General features: G+C 41.3%; 2 protein-coding genes across 5 annotated transcripts in view; one reads left to right on the top strand and one right to left on the bottom strand.

Annotated features, from left to right (window-relative positions):
- Positions 1 to 1,229: 1,229 nt before the first annotated feature.
- On the bottom strand, positions 1,230 to 22,424 carry RBM18 (RNA binding motif protein 18). Of its 3 annotated transcripts, none has more exons than XM_060154419.1 (6): positions 22,283 to 22,424; positions 19,482 to 19,600; positions 12,310 to 12,436; positions 8,890 to 8,976; positions 7,116 to 7,201; positions 1,230 to 3,295 (listed from the first exon to the last, which is right to left on the bottom strand). In XM_060154419.1, the coding sequence occupies exons 2-6, from the start codon at positions 19,592 to 19,594 to the stop codon at positions 3,136 to 3,138; spliced, it is 573 nt and encodes a 190-aa protein (XP_060010402.1). In that variant the 5' UTR covers positions 19,595 to 19,600; positions 22,283 to 22,424; the 3' UTR covers positions 1,230 to 3,135. The 3 variants fall into 3 exon arrangements, with proteins under 3 accessions (XP_060010402.1, XP_060010401.1, XP_060010403.1); XM_060154418.1 differs by having other exon boundaries at positions 19,482 to 19,610; positions 22,283 to 22,419; XM_060154420.1 differs by lacking the exon at positions 22,283 to 22,424 and having other exon boundaries at positions 12,310 to 12,483; positions 19,482 to 19,595.
- MRRF (mitochondrial ribosome recycling factor) overlaps positions 22,196 to 22,941 on the top strand; it is a 52,572-nt gene continuing 51,826 nt past the window's right edge. The window contains exon 1 of one of the 2 annotated variants that reach the window (XM_060154416.1): positions 22,196 to 22,505. The gene's annotated coding sequence lies outside the window, so the exon portion shown is untranslated. The remainder of the gene's footprint in view (positions 22,506 to 22,941) is intronic. The other variant, XM_060154413.1, reaches the window with a different exon arrangement.

Genomic DNA, 22,941 nt, shown 5'->3' with positions numbered 1-22,941 from the left:
CAAGGCCTCGTGGTAGGAGCTCCCTGTATCCAAAGAACAGCAAGGCCAGTGTGGCTGGAGCACAGTGTAGGCTGTAGGGTCAGGCAGGTTGTCAGCGACAGGTCATTTAGGGCCTATGGATTTAGGTCTTTGGATTTTATTCTAGGTGTGATGGAAAGCCCTTGAGAAGGGAATGGCACACTCAGATTTAGAAAGGATAGCTTTGGCTACTGTGGAGGCAGGGAGATAATTAGGAAGGTACTGCAACAGCCCAGGCAAGAGATGACAATGGTTTGAACAAAAATGGTAGCGCTGAAACGTGGTGAAAGTGCTTGGATTCAAGATTTTTTGTTTGTTTTTTCAAGATGTATTTTGAAAGCAGACTTGGCAGGATTTGTTGGAGGACTGGGTAGGAGGAGCAGAAGAGAAAAAGAGAAATCAGGGATAAATATGATGGAGTCAAATCATATTTTAGGAACATAATGATTACATAAAGGAAATATTTAACATTAACTTGTAAGGTAAGAATTAATCCTATTATTTTATATGGTAGTACTAAAAAAACACAGATGTACTCGGTGATTTAGAAATTAACTGTACATACCTTAATGGACAAGGGACAGCTCTAGAATATATGGTTTTAAAAACTTTGGCTGTTGATTTTTGATATGCTTTGAAAAATCTTTCCTCATGTGATTCTTTTCCCTAATACTGAGATGCCAATTATAGAAAATCAACTGGGTAGGGTTACAGTTTGCATTTGATAAAATAGGAGCTGAGATTAAGAAGGTAGTTCCCTCAGTTCTTCACTCTTGTATAAATCAAAATTGTGACTTAACTTTAGCAAAACAGTAAACCGATAAATAATTTTAAAGTACAGGTAACTTCATAGCAGTTGACCAATTAACACTTATATTTTAGAAGCGTTTTACCAAACCGCTTTCAGCATATTTATGACACACACATTTATTCTTTTGAAACCCCTACTTTTGAAAGAGGGCCTAAGCACATTATCATACTTCAGGGGACTTCCATTAACAACTTCTTTTCAAATAGATTTATAGTGAGAACAGCTAGTCTCTTTACTCATCTCTAACAGAAGTAGGCAGGCAGAAAAGGTGGACAGAACTGCCTCTGAGGTCTGAGAAGGCACTTAGAAACAGCACCCCGCCTGGACACGCCGGCCCACGTCCTGAGGGGAAACCAGCCTCTCCGAGAGCCGTGGTCTTCACTGCAGGAGACGGACAAGAGAAGACACAACCGCAGACACCGTCTTGCATTTATTCACACAGAGGAATAAGAATCGGTACAAATAACAAACATTGCTTTAAATACAAATAAATAGCTCTGGTTTCTAAAGGAAACAACTCTAGATAATTCAAAGTTAAGTATTTTCTAAGTTCCTATTAAAAATAGAAGACTATTTTGCATTAATTAAGTCCTACTCCACCATAACTCTCTGAGGACTTAAGGATAAAATGGTGAATTCTATGCTCTCAGAAGTCACCAGAAAAAAGGGAGATAATGCTCCTTCCTCCCTGACCTATCCCCCAAGTGGAAAGAGAGTTACTCGCATCTTAGACTGAGCTCATAAATGCAGGAAGTATTTAACATTTAAAGATATCTGAAAAGCTTTACCTTGGGAAAGGTGATAAGAATTTCTCTGAACCGGTTCTGTGAATTCTGAAACCTCACTATGCTGAAGTTTTGGTTCAAGTGTCTTAAATTCATTTATGCTCATAGGAAGACTTAAGTTCCTATAATGAAAGCTTCCTCTTGCTAGGAAAAATGACGGTAAACAGTCTGTACTCACTAAGAGTGGCACGTTGGGTAACAAAATGATTTACCTGGTAAAGAAGCAATGGTGCTGCCCAATGAAACAGTCTGTCAACCTTGCACCAAAATGACCAACCAACACTGCTGACAGAAACACACTCCCAAATCTGTTGCTTTCTTTTTCTTTCTCTACTGTTATATTTAAAATGTTCACAGAGGCAAAAAATATCGAGGGAGAAGTAGGTTCTAAAAAGGAAGAATCGTTTTAAAGTCATGCAGTCTTCCAAGCCTTTAAAAGCCGCATAAAACATGAGGTCATTACAATCTCTACAGGTGCCAGAGCAGCGCCTGCTCCATTGACTTTCCGTGTCCACTGCGTGTCCCCACCTCACCCCACGTAGGAGAATTTGATTTCTCCTACTCAGACCTCTACACAATTATTAATAAATAACATGTCTGTTAGAGATCAATATAGCAATGTTTAAGTTTTCAAAGAAATTTTGCTTTTCTATTTAGATTGACCATGATACAATTCCAAATAGAACATCCTCATGCTATTAAAAACAATCTCATGCAATAAATGCAATTTTAAAAGTCCCATATTAATAATGACATTTGGTATTATAGAGGCAGGATTATTTAGATTCTTAAAAAATGATCCCAGTAGAAAAACTGGATTTCCAAACAGAACTTCCATTGTGGTATAAAATGCTAAATTTCATTCTACAGTTTTGTCAATGCAAACAATTTTTTAAGATATACACCATGTTTTCCTAGTTGGGATTTTGAAACAATAAGCATAATTCTTAAACATATTACCACAACGTTTGCTCAAAGAAACAGCTCTTTTTGCCAAGAACCTTTTCTTTTAGTCCAGTTGGAGGGATTTCCATAGAGAATTCTGGAACAGCAGTTCTGAACACGATTCAAAAATCTCTCACTTCCCTCCCTGTCTTTTACTTCTTCTTTATGTTGTAAAGACACTTGAGTACAGGAAAATGTTTTGTTTGTTTTTTTAAGACGGATATTAATAACTTAAGTTTCCTGATTTAAATAGTAACGTTTTTTGCGTTCGCCTTTCTCTCTGGCACACTATATACTGTTTCTGGAGTTACAAATCCAAACAAACCAGCCAACTAGAGCATCCCAGTGTTCAAATCACAGTTTTGGACACAATCCTATTTATTCTGGATGATGCTCAATTCCACACATACTTCAGGGAAGAAACATCCATAAGAACATCCAAAGACGGTATGTTACCAAACTCCAACATGTGACTGTGCTCTGTCGGATAGTACCATTCACAGCTACAAGCACAAAGGCAGAGGATTTCAGGTGTGGACACCAATTTGCTTTTGCTGTTATGGTAATTCATAACCATCATCTTCGAGATTTCCAAGCTGTTCTAGAATAAGGAGTAGTCCTTTTTTTATCTGGTGGCTTGAAGTAGGAATAAACAGGTGCTGCTGGATACTCTGCGTCAGGGTTTTCTGCCATCATTTTCAGCTTTGCTTCAATGGCTTTTATCTTTGCAGTGACACTGGAAAAAGGACAGCAGAGGATCAGAGTGGGTACGTTCAGAGAATACCTGTGTCTTTCATCTTCTTTGTGCCTCTTAAGCATATCAGAGTAGCAACAAGATACTCAAACACAAACATGCAAGCATTTCACAGAAAACACATATAAAAACAATTAATGTTCTCATTTTAGGAAAGAGATCAAGTCTGGTCCATCTATTAAGTTTTCTCTGTAAGACACTGTTAGAAGTACTTTGCATATTGCTACATTTAAACCTCAGACACCAACACTGATCAGCACCTTAGTGTCTGTAGATAGTAGGCACTCAAAAATAATTTGTGTAGGAATTCAAAGCAGAGTCTGGAAGAGATGTGTACACTCATGTTCACGGTAGCATTGTTTTTTTCATGGTAGCATTATTCACAATAAACTGTGGAAGCAACCCAAGTGTCCATCGAAGTATGGATGGATAAGCAAAATATGGTATATACATATGCTACAATGTGGATGAACCTGGAGGACATTACGCTAAGTTAAACAAACGTTAAAAAGTTAAATACTGTTTGATTCCATTTACATGAGGTACTTAAATGAGTAGCCAAAATCACAGAGACACAAAGTGGAATGGTGGTTGCCAGGCGCTTGGGGGAGGTGGGAATGGGGAGTTAATGTTTAATGGGTGTAGAGCTTCAGTTTTACAAGAGGAAAAGAATTATGGAGACAGATGGTGGTGCTGGTTGTAAATTATGAATGTATTTAATACCGTTGAACTATACACTTAAAAATGGTTAAGATGGTAAATGCTATATTATGCGTATTTTACCACAATTAGAAAAAATGGAAGAAATGATTCACGTACGTTATATTCTTCACTTTACAGATAAAGAAAACAAGGCATAGAAAGGTTAACTTAGCTAGTGTTATACCGCTAGTGAGTGGCAGAGTTGAGATTTGAATACAATTGGACTCCAGAGCTATACTATGAGCTATATTATACCGTACCACCTTCTGAATCACTAAATAATAATGGGAAAAAAATCCTGGAACTCCTACAAAGTCCCTGTTTACTGACAAATGTGTGTTTAGGCTATCATTTAGAGTGCTTACAATGAGCCAGGCAGTGGTCCAGCATTTTACTTATATTGTTTCTAATCCTTGCAACAATATTGCAAGGGTTTTGATCCACATTTTACAGATAAACAAATGCACAGAGGTAGGGATTCACCCAAGGTTCACACAGCTAAGAAATTGTGGAGCCAGGATTCAAGCCCAGTTTATCATCAAAGTCCTTGTTTTTTCCTCTCCATTAGGTTGGGAGCTGAGTAGCCATGTATTAGAGAGAAGGGGTGAGGAGACACTGCAGAAGTTGTGAGGAATTCCCTTCTGATCAAGGTCACTGCTATCCCTGGACCAGAATGCAAAGCACTTAGGCAGAGTATTTTTTGGCCCACGACTCCCTTTATTTTCCATTCTGATGCTGTCAATGGTCTACAGTCCGGGACAGAAACTTGGGAGGGAATGTGCACATGGCCTTTTAGAGATCCTCAAAAGGCATACATCTGCACATACTCATGATTTTACACCGGCAACGTAAAATTAAAAAACTAAGTTGCAATAAAAAAGAACCCTGGGGGCTTCCCTGGTGGCGCAGTGGTTGAGAGTCCGCCTGCCGATGCAGGGGACACGGGTTCATGCCCCGGTCCGGGAAGATCCCACATGCCTCGGAGCAGCTAGGCCCATGAGCCATGGCCGCTGAGCCTGCGCGTCCGTAGCCTGTGCTCCGCAACGAGGCCCACGTACCGCAAAAAAAAAAAAAAAAAAAAAAAAAAAAAGAACTCTGAGGTCTCACTGAGATGCATTCCAGCACCTTTTTCCATTAATGGAAAATTAACAGCCAGCCATTCATTCTGTATGAGTCACAGGGAAAACAACCTTCTCTAATTAGGCATAGATGTTAATCGAAAGATGTAAACTGAGGTTCTCTGGATTAAAAAATAAATGGAAAACACCAGGCTAGATTATCTAGTAAAGAGAGCAAACAGTGAAAATAAGAAACTAAAGACATGTTCACTGTACCATGGAGATCACCAAGCATAAATGCAGTCGTCCCTTCCTAACAGGAGTTAGATTTATGAAAACCTCCATGAAACCAATCTATGATCAAGGAGGTTTACTCTCGTGGGGAAAATAGGATAGCCGAAATAAGTTCCCAGTGAATCTACAGAAGTCATTGGTTAGGGAAAAAAAAAAAAAAATTGGGAGTATAAAATAAAGCAGCACAAAATTAAGAAATATCAATGATATTAGACAAATTAGTAACTATAAAATTAATTTTAATTTACCAATTTTATCGCTCCTGAAAACATTTCAGGATCACCTTCCCCTGCAGTTTAATGAGATGCTTGTACATCTGTTTTGTTTGGTGCAAATATACAGGAAAGGTTTTTTTTTTCCCTGTCTGGCCCTCTGTCCAAATAGGCATCACTTTCCTGACTTCATGACACTGTTGATTTCCTTTTTTTTTTTTCTTTTCTTTTTTTCGCAGTGCGTGGGCCTCTCACCGTTGTGGCCTCTCCCGTTGCGGAGCACAGGCTCCGGATGCGCAGGCTCAGCGGCCATGGCTCACGGGCCCAGCCACTCTGTGGCATGTGGGATCTTCCCGGACCGGGGCATGAGCCCGTGTCCCCTGCATCGGCAGGCAGACTCTCAACCACTGCGCCACCAGGGAAGCCCTTTTTTTCATTTTTATTGGAGTATAATTGATTTACAATATTGTATTACTTTCAGGTGTACAGCAAAGTGAATCTGTTATACAAATATATATATATCTCCACTCTTTTTTCGATTCTTTCCCCATATAGACATGTTGATTTCTGATCCTTATGGAACACTGATGATCTTTCACCTATCTTCTTCCCCGCCCCTGGAACAGGCTTTAGAACAGTAGTCCTGCATTTACAGCCTGGAGTTTCTTTAAAGCAGTAATTAAAAGACTGAATGTTTAAGTCCAGTAAACCTGTCTTTGAATCTGGACTCTGCTATTTGCTACCTGCGTGATCTTGGCCAAGATATTTTACCTCTCTAAACTTCAGTTTCCTCATTTGCAAAATGAGTACAACTGTACTTTTACCAGAATTTTTATAATTCAATGACATACGGCATGTAAAGTGTTTAGCACAGAGCCTGCTTCATAGTGAGCTCAATAAATCCTGGCTTTTGTTATTGTTAACATTTCTCCCTAGGCTACGATGCAAAGTAAACCCCTCTACTTCTGCTCACCCATCTACTTAACTTCCGCTTTCTCTACTCAACCCTCAATTCCTTCTGTTTTGAATTAACTCCAAGGAAGGAAATGATAATTTGTACTTACTAGAACCAAAACTGTTATATTTGCTGAAATTGTAGATAAAATTAAAGTGCTACAAACCCGAATTCTGTATAAAGGAACTCATAGCTGGGGAGGAATTCGTGTATGATGACAAATGCTGAAGATAATCAAGGCCTTATTAAAATGCCTGTTTTTATGGCAAGGACTGAATCTGCTTTACCTTTGCATTCCCAGTGCCAAGTATAATGGCAGGTACATGGTAAGTACACCCAGCCTCTTCTGAGTGTATCAATTCTGTAAATGGCTGGTACACACTCTTAGGGGTATGGGAGGAGGTGAAATGTATACATTCTGGAGACTAACTGAACACACTTCTCAGCGTGTCAAAAGTTAGTAGATTCTACTCTAAATTAAGAGTCCGCAGGTTTACTAGAACCGGAATGAAGGTTAGAATGAAGAGATGGCTCAAGCTCTTGCATACCTGCATGCGTCTTCCTGTAGTGCACCTTCTTACCTTAGGTTAGACTGAGTGGGCTCAGTGCTTGAGGATGGCTCAAGACTAATCGGAAGGACCTTATCATTCTTGTTATGATCGTATCTCTGCAAGTAAGAAAAAGGCAAATTACCTCACCTGGGCAGAAACCAGCCCTCTACTGCAGTGCATGTGTTCAGAAATCCTAATACCATCAGTGTATCGTTAGATTATTTTTCGACAATCTTAGGACTGCTTTATGTTTAGAATTAATGTAGACGTCCAGACAGTTTTGGCCTAAAAGTTATAAACTGAGAAATTTAGAAGAGGCTTCCCATCTAGCCATCAGTCCTCCTTATTTGGTAGGGAAAGAATTTCAGCCTTTAAATTCGCAGATGGTACAGACACACAGCAGGATTGCCCTCTCACATTCTTATTCTGTCATACGTCACCTCTTACAATATTTATTTTGCTTTATTCCAAGCACTTTAAAATTTTGCTAGATTTTTGCAAAGTACCAACCATAACATTCAACTCTTAACAGATCTAAGTGGAGAAGAAAAGTAGTAACAGCTTTCAGCCACTGATATAGAAAACATTCTCCAGGAAGAGTAGTTTATTTGATGTCAGATAATTATATACTTCTTTTAAAAGGTAAATACAATATTAAAGAGCAATCAGGAGCCTCTGGTCAAAAAGATGTGTAGGAGAAGAGAACTGCAGGGCACAGAGATTCTCAAATGAAAGACAGAACGAAGGATGATTTATTTCTCTTGCATGTCTTTTCAATGAGATGCAGAATGAGAAAATGACAGCCAGTCTGGCAAATGAGACTTGATTTTCTTTTGAGTAAAAAAGCATTTGGTAATTCTCTTTGCTGCTTCTATTTTTAAGGCAATGGGTCCTAGAAATTGAGAAGGCTCTGTGGTTACCTGGAATACTCATAAAGATCCAAAGTGTCTGAGCTCCGTTCTTCAGCTTGGACACTGAACTCAAATGTTCTATTTCTGTGACTCTTTCCTGGGAAGCTTGTTGGGTACAGTCTCTGATCAAAACTCATGCTCATTTAGCTAAAGACTGAGGCTCCAAATCTAGCTGTCACAAATCTTTTTGCAGACAGGTCTGTAAAGACCACACTGCAGGAGAAATAGAATCAACTTTGGGGGTTGCTCCAGTGCACATACTTCACCTGTGCTGGCTGTAACAGAAGACTGTTCTTTTTTTTTTTTTTTTTAAAGTGGTTGTAGATTTTCCCAAGAGAACAAGTAGGAGATGAACATGGCAGTTCACCACTGCCTGGGCCTTGGAGTCAATACAGACACTGCAAAGTCTCACAAATAACTCTTAAAATCTCTGGAGTAAGGAAATGTCAGTGCTTTAAGCACTCTTACAAACTACCCATTTCGCAAGCATTTAGAATAAACAATTCAAACTCTCCAAAGAACTGAGAGGCTGGGAAGAGTCTAACAACGCCTAAAGCAACTAATTTTAAAAATAAATACATTTTTTCCTCCAAAGTACAACCCTCACCAAAAAAATGATAGAGGTCTGAGTATACATATCAGTCACATGGAAGAATCAATCAAAAACAGAATCTGTGGGTATGCAGAGAGAAACGACGAAGGAACTTAATCCTTCCTGAGATGTTTCTCAAAAGAAAAATCTGGCAACACACATGGTAAATACAAGTAGGAGACCAGAGTATGGCTGTTCCAGATGTGCAGAGGCTTGGATGCAAACGGGCAAGTGGACAACTGTCTTTCGGAAGATTCATTTAGGATGAGCTGATGCTGTCTTTCTAGTCTGTTAGACTCACCTTCACTTGCGCGTGTGCCCATCGCACCACCAGCTTCTTAGACAGAGCCAGCTTGCCATTGAGACACTGGATGGCTTGTTCTGCTTCCTGTTCAGGAAAGGGATTAATGTTAGTCAAAGATTCAAATGCCTCACTAGCTTTGATGGCTGAATTTCTAACTGTTTTGTTAAACAAGTGGCAAGGGTTTACAAGGAAAAAAAAAAAGGCAGAATAGTAAAAAGGGTATGAGTTTTTGTAATCTCAGTCAAACAAAAATTCAAATCTTGGCTCTGCCACTTACTGGCAGCGTAATATTTAGCAGGTCAGTTAATCTCTCTGGATATTATCTTTTTCACCTGTAAAATATGGACATTGCTTGTTCCTCAGTGGTTGTGAGGAGTTAAAGAGCGCATGTAGAGCATGGAGCATATGGTAAGCACTCAACCAACGTCAGATTATTAGCTGACCGTTGTGTGGCCTATTGGGTGATATCTTTCTACATACTTCTGTTAGTTAGAGTAGCACCTACTATGTCAAGAAATTGTACTCCGCCAGGGACTCTGAAACTATATCCTGGACTAGGGCTTATACTCCCTGAATCCAAAGTGAGAAACAGTAATGGCTTCAAAGGATATGGGAGTGAAGGAAACCAGGCCGGAAAAAGCAGGAGTGAGTCAAAGAGACTACGAGCAAGGTATCTCTGTGGGCCAATCTCTGCACCTGGTTTTCAGAGCCAGAACTTCCCTGACCCTGTCCCCATCAGATATAGGAGCAACGAGGTTGAAAGGAATTCCTGAGGCTGGGTAATAGGCACTCTAGGACATTCCCAGGAAGCCTGGCTGTACTTTTCCATCCTGCCAAGCCTTCTCTGCTCCATTTGTATCCATGAGGCATTCGGCCAAGTGTAACCCACGTTTACTGGGAGTGAAGAAGCCCTTAAGGAACAGGAAGAGGAACAAGGAGAGTCCGAGGCTCAGTGTAGGACATTCCAGTCTGGTTTTCCCAGTGACTCTCTTATTCCTCTGGATCCTGCCGGTATGACATTCAACAAATATCTGAGTACCTACTACGTGTCAAGTATTCTTCACTGGCATCCTTGCCTCACTATGGCACGCAAAGTCAGAAGGACAGATGAGACATTTTATTCTTAAGTTTCACTCAGTGAATTAGAATTTGCATGACACTCTCCATTAATTCTGTAGCATCAACAGTCATAAGGTGCCAGCAGCTGATAAATGTTTGAAAAAAGAATTTCCCATCTCTGTAACTTGTTTCAAAATTCATGTATCCAACATTATTAAATGCCAAATGTGTTTTCATATAAACCCTCACCTATTCTCCCAACTTCCTAAAAGGTAAGGAGGGTGTGTGTTTTTAATCCCCATTTTTAGATGAAAACTGAGGTCAAAATAAGTTAAAGAGACTTGCCTAAAGTTAATAAATGGAAGAGTCAGAAATAACAGACTTTGTGACTTCAAGTTTAGTGTTTTTAAACCAGCATCTGGGGCTTCCCTGGTGGTGCAGTGGTTGAGAGTCCGCCTGCCAATGCAGGGTACACGGGTTCGTGCCCCGGTCCGGGAAGATCCCACAAGCCGCGGAGCGGCTGGGCCCGTGAGCCATGGCCACTGAGCCTGTGTGTCCGGAGCCTGTGCTCCGCAACAGAAGAGGCCACAGCAGTGAGAGGCCCGCGTACCGCAAAAAAAAAAAAACCCAGCACCTGTCCTCAACATGACCATTGATTTTAGTTGTCTATAAAAATCCTCAACATGCTCTCTCATTAGGAAAGAACAAAGTACTTTAAACTGCTAACTATATAGAGCACATTTTCAGTTCCCTCAAAACAAACCTTGAACAATTAGAACAATAATGAATCACGTACTGCCTATCACATTTGCAAAAATTAGGGGAAATTAACAAAAAAAATTCCCAGCACTGGTAAGGACAAATGACACTCTCAGACAGTTTCAGAACATACTGACACATCACTTCTTGAAGGCAATTTGGCAGTCATATTACGAAAAAAAATTGTGGCCTTTGTTGACACCACTCCATTTCCATGAATATAGTAAATATGTACATAGAGCTAAAGAGACGTTCACTGCACTGCTGACACGTGTGGAGATTAGTTAAGTAAATTACTATACGTTCACAGAATATTATGCAGTCATCAAAGGTGACACTGGTTAGTTTTTAAACTGAGGTCTAAATAATAAAATTATAGATATAGATCAGTGAATTTTTACATATATCTACAGCTACACCACTGAAACCACAATATGATACAGAATGTTATTTTTTTTTTTCTTTTTTTGCGGTACACGGGCCTCTCACTGTTGTGGCCTCTCCCGTTGCAGAGCACAGGCTCCGGACGCGCAGGCTCAGCGGCCATAGCTCACGGCACGAGCCCGTGTCCCCTGCATCGGCAGGCGGACTCTCAACCACTGCGCCACCAGGGAAGCCCCAGAATGTTATCTTGATGTGTATTAGATGACAGAAAAAATTTTAATTTTCTTTCAGTGGTAAATAGGATATATGATTCTGTTTGTGTGTTATAAGCTGCACATGTTTTTTTAAAAAATTGTGTACATGTGTTTGTGTGCGTGTGTATGTGTGTATGAATGTGAAGAAAGAAGAAGGGACTACAAAGATATACAACTAAATATTAAAAAACTGATTATTTCTGGGTTTTAGGCTAATAAATGAAATTACTTATCTATATTTTCATCTGTAAGAAACAGGTATCACTTTTACAGTAAGAAAAACATACAAATACAATTATTATTAATAAAACAATAACTAGGCAATATTCTCACACATGACTAATAAAGTTATAGAGCTATAAGCAGTGTCTCCATATTTAATAACATTCAAATTCAATTCCTTTATCAATGCATGTCCCCTCCAAGGACTAAATTTTAATACGGATACATGGATACATCATGGTTGAAGCTGGAGGTTCTCTTTCTCTGTATATATTCAAATTTGTCCACATTTATTCTGAGACATTGAGAAGAAGGATACATTTTTAAGAAATAAAAATAAAAGAGAGTTTGTGGGCGGCTCACCACAGAGAGGGAGGGCTTCTGCACCATGGGGCAAAACTACTGAAAGAAAAGGAGGCTTTTTGGCCAGCCACTAAAGGAACAAACAAAAGAGAACAGGGAGGGGCATGTCCATGTGCTTAATGTGGGCATCCCAAAGCATCTGGTCAGAAAAGTAGGTCAGCTGCCTGAGACTGCCAGCCTGGGGAGGGTAGACCTTGAAAGCTGTTCACTAATTCAGTTGTTTACCGAGGATCTCCTTTAGGACTCAGAGCACAGCACACAGAGATGAATCAGACATGGCTCCTGCCCACAAGGAACTGCTACTCTAGTAGTCAAGAGGGATGCACAGATAATTATGAGAGTGTAAGTACTGGGAAAGGGGGAGAAGTTCAATTACCTGCTTAGTTTCAAAGTTAACGAAACAGTACCCTCGAGGCTGTCCCTCCAAAGCACCTGACTTGTGGAAGAGGAAGTCGAACTGCTTCACCGTGCCAAACTTCTGCAGGAGCTTGAGGAGGTGGTATCTATGGAGAAAGAACAGCCCCTGAGACACTCTGGGAATTTGGTCAGCCTGCGAGATAAAAGCAGGAGATAATTTACCCCAGGGATAAAATCTCACATCACTGCCCCCTGCCTTCCTCCAAACTGCCGTGTTAGTTTATTTGGCAAACAGAGTTGTTTGCCTCTATTTGGAATGGGGACTAGAATTGTCATGGCTATGCGTCTGTCCAACACAAAAATACCAAACAAAAAAACCACACCTAACAAACAGCTGTCTGGCCCACAAGCACCATTTATTTTTCTTTTGGAGAATAGCTCAAAAATTGTGTCGATTTATTTATTTTCAATTTCTTGGCAATGAAATAGTATTTGTGAATAACTACAACTCCATCAGAAACACACACTCACACTCCAAATGCAAAGGCCAACCCTACCTCAAAAATAAACAAAGTAACACATATACATTCACACAAACAACAAAACAATCCTGGAAGACTTCCCCGTCAGCGTTCATAGTTAATCATTAGCCCCAAATTGCACTTTAGACAAATTCTGCCAAAAGCCAAACCACAGCTAGTGGCACTTCCATAAGTGCTTGAGAGTTTCCATCCCTGACGTGACCGAATGACAGGACAATGTGGAACCGCAACGTGATGGAGGCTGGTCTCACACAGGCAGGGGAACCTGGCCGGTCCTATAAATCATCCCACTGCAGGTAACTGCCCAACCTCAGTTGCTTCAATACGATTTATGCTCTGGTGTGGCTGAATAAAGAATCTAGCTGGCCAAGGAAGGCACTTACTACTGGCAGGAGGTTTACCCCAAGCTCTTTCTTGCCACTCTGCCCCTCACCCTCTTCTTGGATTCCTTTCTCTAAAACTTACTTGGTTTCTATAGAGCTTTTAAGTTATTCAAACAGATGTGGCCTTAACAGGTTGCTGTGGCCAATCTCAATTCCGACTTCCTGTCATCTGATGTAAGGGTGAGACAAACCAACAGCTCTCCCGTTTCCTTTTCCTTTGGCCTTCCTCCTGGCATCCTCCACGCTATTCAAATGGAGTCAAGGCTTTCTCTAAACAATGCTGTCCCTGTGATACTAAAAAGGTATCAGCCCACATGCTAAATCTGTTATTACTGGGAATTCTATCCCACAGGGAGTCAGTAAAGCTGTCTTTACAGCCACATTCATATTCACATTGTTTTCTAGGAGAAAACTCATCAAGATTTTATTCTTGAGTAAGAATCTCCTTTGGGAGGCAGAAAGAGATGAAATGGATCATAAGCTACACTAAATTTGAGACAATGCACATCAACAAGCAAGCCCATTATCCTGGATCAGGTCCTGACACAGCGGAGCAAGGAAGACATAACACAGGTCTTTTACTGGGGCAGGGGGCAAGGATCCCAAGGCATACAGTGGATATTAATCTGGTCTTTAGATTTGTTTTGAAGGAGAAAACAACCATAACCCTCTAGTTTCCAAACTCTCAATTCCTATCACGATACCTCAACTGCTGGTGAGAATGAATGAGGTGATTCTTCAGGGGAAAGGAAGACACCTAAAGTGCAAATTTCTGGTTTTACTTGGTTTTCTGAATATGCTTACAGCAGGGGTGGGTCTCTCAAGTGCGCAGATGGGCTAGAAGAATCTCTCTCAGCGTCTTTAATTCACAGCTGCATCTTCCACTTACTATACACATTCAAACCTCAACACTGCACCAGTTGCCATAAATGGTGGGTCAAATCTTTTTTTAAAAAAACAACCTAAGGGCTACTGTGGGCCGGTCATCTTTTCATTAACTCCATTCTGCTTAATAGCAGGAAGGTAAGGCGATCGGCATTTCCTAGGAAATGAATTTTAATTTACTCAGGGAAAAAAAAAAAAAACTCCAACAGATTATTCTTTGAAAAGCTAACAAATGCGTTCTGCCCGAGAAGTGCGACCTTAAGATTCCAGGAACATCTGCTTAGGTCCGTGTCTTTCAACTTCTCCAGGATTTCTTTCCTTGTTTGATAATTTCTTGAAATTATCGGAACACCGAAACAAAAGGAATGAAATGTTTACTATTTTGCTTCCTGGAGATGGAGACTGCAAGCTCTGATAGTGAAAAAAGCCTGGAGAATCTTGCTTTCACATCTGCAAGCACTTTCATCTGCTGCTGAAGTATGGGAGAGCTCGCTACTCATCAGAGCCTTGCTTCACTTAATGAAATGTGGGCCCTGCAGCCTTCGGGAGCCGGAGAATTAGTACACCAGTCCCATACATATTTCTGCAACATAATTAGTGTTTTCTGTAATGGGTCTTTAAAATGGCCTTCCTGCCTAATGGCACAGAGGGAATTAGTCTATATGAATTAGATTAGGTTAAGATAGACACCTACAAATGTGTCAAGAATTGCAGTACTAGGCACTTGACTATCCAAATACAACTAAGTCTCTGTCTCTGTCTTCAAAGACCTGACATCCTGGTTCGAGGACAGAGAGATGTAATCAAACAATTTTAAAAGTGTGAAGCTTGCACACAGAGGTATGTACGTGAGCACACAGATGAAGAGGACCAGCTGTGCAGGGAAGGCGGTTAGTGAATACCCTGTGTAAAGACATAAAGGTGAAAAAGACTGAGCCAACGGCAGACAGTGGGGGCTCTTAGACAGTAAGTGAAGAGGCTAAAAGGCAGGCAGGGGACAGGTTGGGAAAGATGTGTGCAGGAGGGAATTTTAATGTGATGCTGTAGGTACTGGGAAGCCAACGAAATGACATTTAAGATTCTTTTTAATGCACAATTTGTTTTAGAGAAAATTTTTTTCATAAATTTACAGAAATTATTATGTGGTGGGTCTTTATGTTCTATGCCTTATATGTTTTTAAATGGTCTTACTTTGTTTCAAATTTAAATAAACAAATAGTAAAGGCTGTTTTATGCAAACCAAAGCATGAGAAGCAGCACAGGTCATGGAGGAAAAACAAGGAATGGGCTGGGAGAGAAGCGGGCGTCTCTTCAGGTGGAAACACTCTGTTCTTACATGCTCATGCGTTTATAATCCCTTGAGTTTAGCTCTGAAAGTCTACCTCCGAAGGACATTTCCACCCAGGTGGCTCTCCATTGCTTTTAAGTTTACTTAATAACGCCAGGCCTGACCTCCTCCTCTCCACAAACTATGCCTCTTTCCAGCTATTCTGCTGGCTGGTGTGAACATGATTCTTTTCCATTTCTCAGGCAAGAAACATCAGGATCATCTTTAGCTCTCCGCTCCTCTTCAGTCACCTTCTTCATCTCGCAGACTCCACCCAGTGGTCTCCAAGTTCACTGTCTCTATCTAGGTGATATTAATGGCAGGTCCGCAGCTAATCTTCATCTTCAGTCTTTGCCCCTCCTATTCATCCTTAATACTGATGTCTGATTTTCCTACTAAAACATCACTTTCATGATGTTGGTCTCCCACCAAACACTCACGAATCTCTTCTACGTGAAATTCAAACTTGTCTGAATAAATTTTATAGATCCTGCCTTAATCTGATAGCATTCTCTCTCTCCAACTACTATTTTCATTATCGTTTAGTATTCAACCTCCCTTTTAGTCAAAAAGGTCTTCCTGATACTCGACTCATCCATAACAATACTTTTTTTTTTTTTTTTTTTTGCGGTACGCAGGCCTCTCATTGTCGCGGCCTCTCCCATTGCGGAGCACAGGCTCCAGAAGCGCAGGCTCAGCGGCCATGGCTCACAGGCCCAGCCGCTCCGCAGCATGTGGGATCTTCCCAGACCAGGGCACGAACCCATGTCCCCTGCATCGGCAGGTGGACTCTCAACCACTGTGCCACCAGGGAAGCCCAACAGTACTTCTTATTCCTACTTATGTTCCTTTATTTATGATTCACCCTCCATCCAGAATGTTCTTTCTTTTAGAATTTCTACTGCTTTGTTCTCTCTCATACTTCTCCTTGTACATAACGCAGTGGCTATTAATTTGGCTTTCTATACAGCACATTTAATATTTAAAAAAGGAAGCAGTGTTAACCCTCTCAGAAGAAACCATGGTATGGAAAATAGATGTCTAAAGACATTAATTTGTTCAGCTTCTCTATTGAAGGCACTAGTAATAATATTTAAAGTTGTTGTTTTTACTCTTACAGTTAGACTGGGTCCCATAACATTTAAAGGAAGTCCTTACAATGAAAAATTTAGAATAGAATACTTTAGGTTATGACTGTCCAGTTACATGGACTGTTAGAATATTTGTGCAAAGAGCCCTATATTAGGTGCCAGGAACTTAGTCCTATCATTAACTACTTAAGTGAACTGAGTCAACTCCCTTTACCTTTCTTTACTTATAAAGTAGGGAAGTGTTGTCTGTTCTACCTGCCTCACAAGACTGTTGCAAGCTTAAATAAGAGGAACTAATGAAATATTAGAGCTAGAAGACATTTCCAGAGCATTTAGTTGAACAGTCTCACTTTATAGGTAAGAATTATGAGGTACAATATAGTTGAGAGGAATCCAAATATAGTGGAAAGAACATAGGCTTGGAATCTGCTACCTCCATAAATAAGAGTATATCATCATTCCCTTAAATCCAGATCTCTAAGATCTATTTAGTTAATCAGATATTCCTGGCATGTAACATGGTCCTAAAATGGTCAGTATTGCAACTACAAAGTGAACAGAGTATCAGGGTGCTAGACAGTCGGTCAGCAATGCGTATTCTGTTGAGAAGAGGCTGATGGACATCCTACTATAACTTGAACACAACTCAGATTAGTAACCGGCACACACGCACATAAGATGAATAGAATTATTATAAAATAAACTTTGAAAAACTGAGTGGAAAAGGTTTTTTTCTTTAAAAAACATCTGTCAAGAGTCATTAGAACTTTAGAGATTTGGATTCAAATAATATTTTCTGAGATTGGACGACAAGCTGGGTACCACATGTTCACACAAGTTTCATCATGCAGCCCTTCAACGTTTGGGAATGACTGCATTTTAATAATTAGTCTAGGTCCATCGTTACCTACATCTTGAAAGGAACAGGATCTAGAAGTTTATGTACTTCAAAAACTTGGAAGAAAATCACATATTTCTACAAGATGAGACCTACCTTACTATAATGTTAGGTTTCTTTGCTGTAATTAAGTAAATTAAATGAAGTAACACTATGCATTTCATGCTAACCATAAGCTACAACTGGTAGTTATGTCATTAAGAAGAAATTTAATAAATCAGTTTGTTTATCGAGAAAATATTTTAAGATAAGGAATCCCTAGATGAAATACAGTAGAAATGATCTCTGGTAATACAGAGGTGGGAAGTCACAGGTGGAGTCAGCAAGGCCCTGATCTGTAGTCTAGTACTGGATGTCCACCTTTGTCCTGATATGAGAAGAGCAGAGATACCAGTGGGAGAGTTTTTGATTCAATGTTCCTGTTAATGCTCTAACTAAAGAAAATATCCACGTACTCCCACTTATGACATAAACTGAGGTGGCAGATGCCCATTTGAACCTTCCTATCAAGCAGCAGGATACAATTATAACAAGAATATCATTACAGGGAACCCCAGATAAAACAATGAACATTGTTTCCACACTCCAGATTTCCATTCAGACAAGAAGAGGTGGGAATGGAAACCACTCTTGGAAGCATCCTCTCACAGCCTGGGTTATAGATGATGGAAACAGCTTCTCTGTTTAATTCCCTCATTAACTGAGAGCTTGGGCAGGTTCACACATTCATCCTCAAAGCCATAAGTCATAAAGAGAGCCAAAATAAATGCAAAGTCTATATTTAAGGGCCCTCGTGATCAAGGTAACATAATTAGGGGGCAACACACCTTAAATACCATCATAATTTCTAGAGGGACCCAACGGTGTCTACACTTAGCCAATTTGAGCTTGAGCAGGTTTAAGGAACTGAACATTCTGTCATGATCCTGATATGTTAGTTTACATCTCTTTCCTCTCTCATAATCCCAACCCTGTTATACACCTCCTCTAAGCAGATTCCCTTGTTTCCTCTCTCCTTGCTTTTAACACTATTCCACAGGGAGTAACTTCTAGGACTGAGGCTGTAACCCATGCTTGCTTCAAGCATTGACCCCAAATGGCTCAATCCACCCACGCTTGGCTATCCTGCCACCAACCACCACCTGCCCCTACCGAACGACTGGGGGAAGGAAAAACCTCTCAATTCTCTCTGCTAAGAAATTTCACTCCACTATAATATCCACAAAGGAAAGAGTGGGGAGTCAAGACAATTCAATTAGCTTTGTCACCATGGACAAGGCACTTCTATCTCTTGGGCTTCAGTTTCCTCTGCTGTAGGATAAAACAGCTGGAATATATCAGAGTCTTTCAAGGGTGCTCCACAAGTCCTATAAGTGATTGCCAAAGAAAGGGTGACTGTGGCCCAAAGGCACTGGGTACACCTGGTCCTCCCTTTAATCAGAGCAACTCTGAGCTTTTATTTTATATCTAGGTTCTGTACTTTAATAAGACAAGGCTCCTCAGATTTAGAAACTTTGAAAATTGCCTAGCATGGCACTTGGCACAGAGTAGGCACTCAAATCATTTAATGAATGAATGAAAACCAAAGTGACTGGGGAATCTCTAAGATTCCTTCTGACTTTCCTCGGTTCCATGGCTGCTTAACATGAATTAGAGTCAAGTGGTACCTCTCTGCCTTTTTGTGAAAATACTGATACTTCTTCTGTTTGTTCCTTCATTTTGGGGAATGAAAGTATGCCCATGGCTGGTTTTAGGAAATAATTTCCTAGTCACTGGGTACAAGGATTCGAAATAGTTGAAAATTAGGAGAACATCTTAGGCAAGCAGGAAAAACAAGTAATATATGGTTTAAAGGGTATCCAAGTCTGTGTCTATGCAGCAGAAGAGTCCAAATGTAAGAAAAATGACAAGATGACACGCTAAAACAACATATTCCCTTCAAAGATAATTAAAACATAAATAAAAGGGCCAAAATATAGCCTATATCCCTTGAAAATTCTTCTGAACATCCTCACCACAAGCATCCCAATTTTGTAGGTAATGAATTAAAATATATTAGACTCACTCTGTGATTTTGGGGTCCAGGTTGCCAATCCATAACCGGTGCCCTTCCTGCAGGGAACCCTCTGAAAGGATGGATGCATTCTCCAGGGGAAGAGTTTTGGTTTCTGCTTCCATCAATCTCTACGAAATACTAAAGGAAATGTGAATATTCAGACAGGAAAGGAGCAACATGTTGTGAACATGAGACTTCAAATTCAATTCAACAAACATTTATTCAAGGAGGGCATGCCCTGGGCAGTCCTTCAAAGGCTTCAGTTATTCCACAAACAGGGCCCCAGCACCAGTTCCCTTGGGACAGCTCCTCCGGCAGCCAGAGAGCAAAAGCTTCCATTTAAGGTGAAAGGGGTGTGGTTCTGTGTGTAGTAACTAGTTTTTCTCTTCTGAAGCCAGAGGCTGACTGGGCAGGAGGCCAAAGTCTCTACTACTACATGATACTCCAGTTCAACAACCGTCACCCAAAAAATAAGCCTTGGAAACCACCAGAAAGGGAGTCTTAATGACACTTAAGGGTATGGGTGGGGAAGAACAATAGTAAGTAATCAATTAGCTATTATCATGTCTAATATTTTGGGAGACACTGGGAAGAAGAGACTAACTTGTTCCGTAGTTATTCCAGTTCCATTATTTACTAGTTCTGTAACGGTGGGCAAGTTACTTAACCACTCTGTGTCTCAGTTTCCTCATTTGTAAAATAGGGGTAATAAAGAGCTATGCAGATTCACTGAGTTAATACACCAAAAACATTAAGAACAATAAATGCATGGCACCTAAGAAGCATTCAATTAATTTTAGCTTAAACTATTACCGACTTAGTTCCTGAAACGTCTCATATCACAGCCACAAAAGGAGGATGAGGGTTACGATGGAGAGAGTAATGTAAAGACCAAAAACCTTGCGGTCAGAAGGCCTGGTTTCAAATTTTGGCATTTCCATTGGAAGTCACTTCACTCTTAGCTTCAGTCTCCTCACCTTTACATAATAAACCTTGCCCTGCTTATAACTTAGAGTTGCTGAGAAGACCAAAAATGACACAACAGATGTAAAATAAAGCTTTAATGTATGATGTGGTAGAGGAAGGAAAATAAAGGGGCTGGGAAGATGGCAGGCTGTGACAGACTTCAGAACTCCCTGCTAGAGAAAACATGTCCTGTAAAACCAGAAGTGCCTCTGAGATCAGTGTTGCAGGAACTGCGTCTTAATAACAACAGCTGATATACTGAACACTGCCATTACCTCTTATTCAACTCAGCACAGCTTATACAGGCTAGCACATAGCAGCCCCTAAGGTAATTGTTTGTTAAATGTGTTTATCTACCTCCACACATGAGGGTATTTTTCTTCCTCTCTCATTCACATGTTCAATCTGTTCCATAATGTGAGACAAGCAACTAATAACTGCTAAGCCCTGGACTATGTGCTGAAAATAGAGAGATGAACGAGCCATAGCTCTTGCTCCTACTTCCTGGGAGAAAGGTAAAACAGGCATAAGTAGAATCCCAGGTGTGGAAACTGGAGAGGCGAAATATTTTGTCCTTTCCTTCTACTTACAGATCATTCATTCAAAAAATTTTTATAGAGCCTCTATTTTCCAGGCAGTGTCTAGGTACTGGGGACAGAGCAGTGAACAAGCAAGGTCTCTGCCCTATGCATGCTTATATTTGGAAGAGGGGCAGGACAAGACAAAAGGAAAATAAATAATCAAGATGTAATTTGTGATAAGTGCCGCAAACACAGTTAAGCAAGGGGATTTGACAAAGTCTAGGGATGGGCTACTTCAGAATTAGTGGAAAGGGAAGACCTATAGGAGATGACATTTGAGATGAGACTTGAATGATAAAACCTTCTGATACTAATACCAACAGGAAATAGTATCACACGAGGGAACCATTTTTAGTGGGAAGAGTGCAGGATATGGGGCCAAAAGAGGCACTCAAATCCTGGCTTTTGCACCCAGTTATTTTGTGACTTTAGAAAGTCATGATTGCCCCTTAAGTGTCCCCTCCTCAGAAAAGCTTTCCCTAATAGAGCAGAGCATCTTGTTAGTCTCTATGACAGCTACCTTTTTCTTTCCACATAATACCAGCTCAATGTATCACATATTATTTTATCTTCTGTTTCCCTCACTAGAATGTAAGTCACTGGAGGACAGGGCCTTACCTATTTTGATGATTCTATTCCCGGCACTTAGTACACTGCCTAGCTCCTGGCTGGTACTCAGTATTTACTGAATGAATGAATGAAACAAGCCACCTCCCCACTCGGAGCCTCAGTTTCTTCCTCCTTCCTACAAAGGGCATAATTATCCCTATCTCAAGGGTTGTTATGATGCTTAAATATGACAATACACGTGACAGCTCGGCACAGCACTTTTTGAGGAACGGTAAAGTGTGGTAAGTGATCAAGATGCCACATGACAATCAAAATCCTTTGGGTTCGCAATGGCGACAACCTCTTATATTCACAAAATTCACAAAACGCTCCCGCCCACCCCCCCTCCCCCGCTGAGCTACAACGACCCTGGAAGCCACGAACAGTCATTTGGGGAAACTGAGGAGCAGAGAAGCAGGCACTTGTTCCTAAAAGCTAACGGTAACGGTGGGGTCAAGGCTGGAATCCGGGCTTCCCGATCCCTGGCCGCGAATTCCCAGATGCGATGGGTCATTACTCGGATTGTTATTTCCGGGCCAGCAGCGGGACAATCCGGGGCGGGGCCTGAGAAGCCGTCTCTCTAGGGCAGCCTCCTCTGGGAGCCCCTCGCGGGGCCGGCGCTAAGATGCAGAGGCGCGTCGCGGCCGGACTCACCTCGTCACCTCGGCGTAGTCCCCTCGGCTCATGCCCCCAAAGCAAAGCCCCGACTCCACGGTCAGACAACCCTCTAGACGCGTCCACCTCAGCGCCGCCAGCTGCCAGGCCACCCGTGACGCACTACGCCTGCGCCGCCGCCCCGCCCCGTGACGTCACGACGCCCGCGCCGCCGCCGTCGCTGCGGTCGTGCGAGTCTTCCTAGTAGACTGGGCGCTAGCTGGTGAGTGGCCTCGGCACGGCCTCGAGGCGCGCGCGGGGCCCGGGTGCCAGAGATCTCTACTCAAGGACCTCTGGGGGACTGAACACCCGGACGCGTTCCATTCGAATCCGGCTTGACCTTTACGGCTGGGGGCGGGACCTGCTGATCTGAGCGAGTCTGGGGGCGGGGCTCATCTCATCAGCTAGGAACTTCCAGGGTGGGAGGCGGGGCTTACTAAATAGGGACAGCTACTTAGTAACTTGCCACCTGGCTGGAGCAATTAATTTTCATAACAATCTTTTGGGGGTAGGGTTTTTTTTTATAGAATTAAGTCCAGACCCTTTATTTATTTATTTATTTTGGCCGCGTGGCATGTGGGATCTTAGTTCCCCAACCAAGTATCGAACCCACGCCCCTTACTCCCAGGGGAGTAGGTATTTTTAATCCCCCATGCTGG

The sequence above is a fragment of the Lagenorhynchus albirostris genome, chromosome 7 (genome assembly GCF_949774975.1).
Source record: "Lagenorhynchus albirostris chromosome 7, mLagAlb1.1, whole genome shotgun sequence".
Lineage (NCBI taxonomy): Eukaryota > Metazoa > Chordata > Mammalia > Artiodactyla > Delphinidae > Lagenorhynchus > Lagenorhynchus albirostris.
This window is presented reverse-complemented; position numbering and strand designations above follow the sequence as displayed.

Excerpts from the sequence above, each read along its gene's own strand:
- RBM18 (XM_060154419.1), bottom strand. The coding sequence starts at position 19,594 with ATGGAAGCAGAAACCAAAACTCTTCCCCTGGAGAATGCATCCATCCTT. Across the intron at positions 8,977-12,309 it reads TTAACTTTGAAACTAAGCAG|GAAGCAGAACAAGCCATCCA; the intron begins GTAATTGAACTT and ends TTTCCTGAACAG. Across the intron at positions 3,296-7,115 it reads CCCACTCAGTCTAACCTAAG|TGTCACTGCAAAGATAAAAG; the intron begins GTAAGAAGGTGC and ends TCCTTTTTCCAG.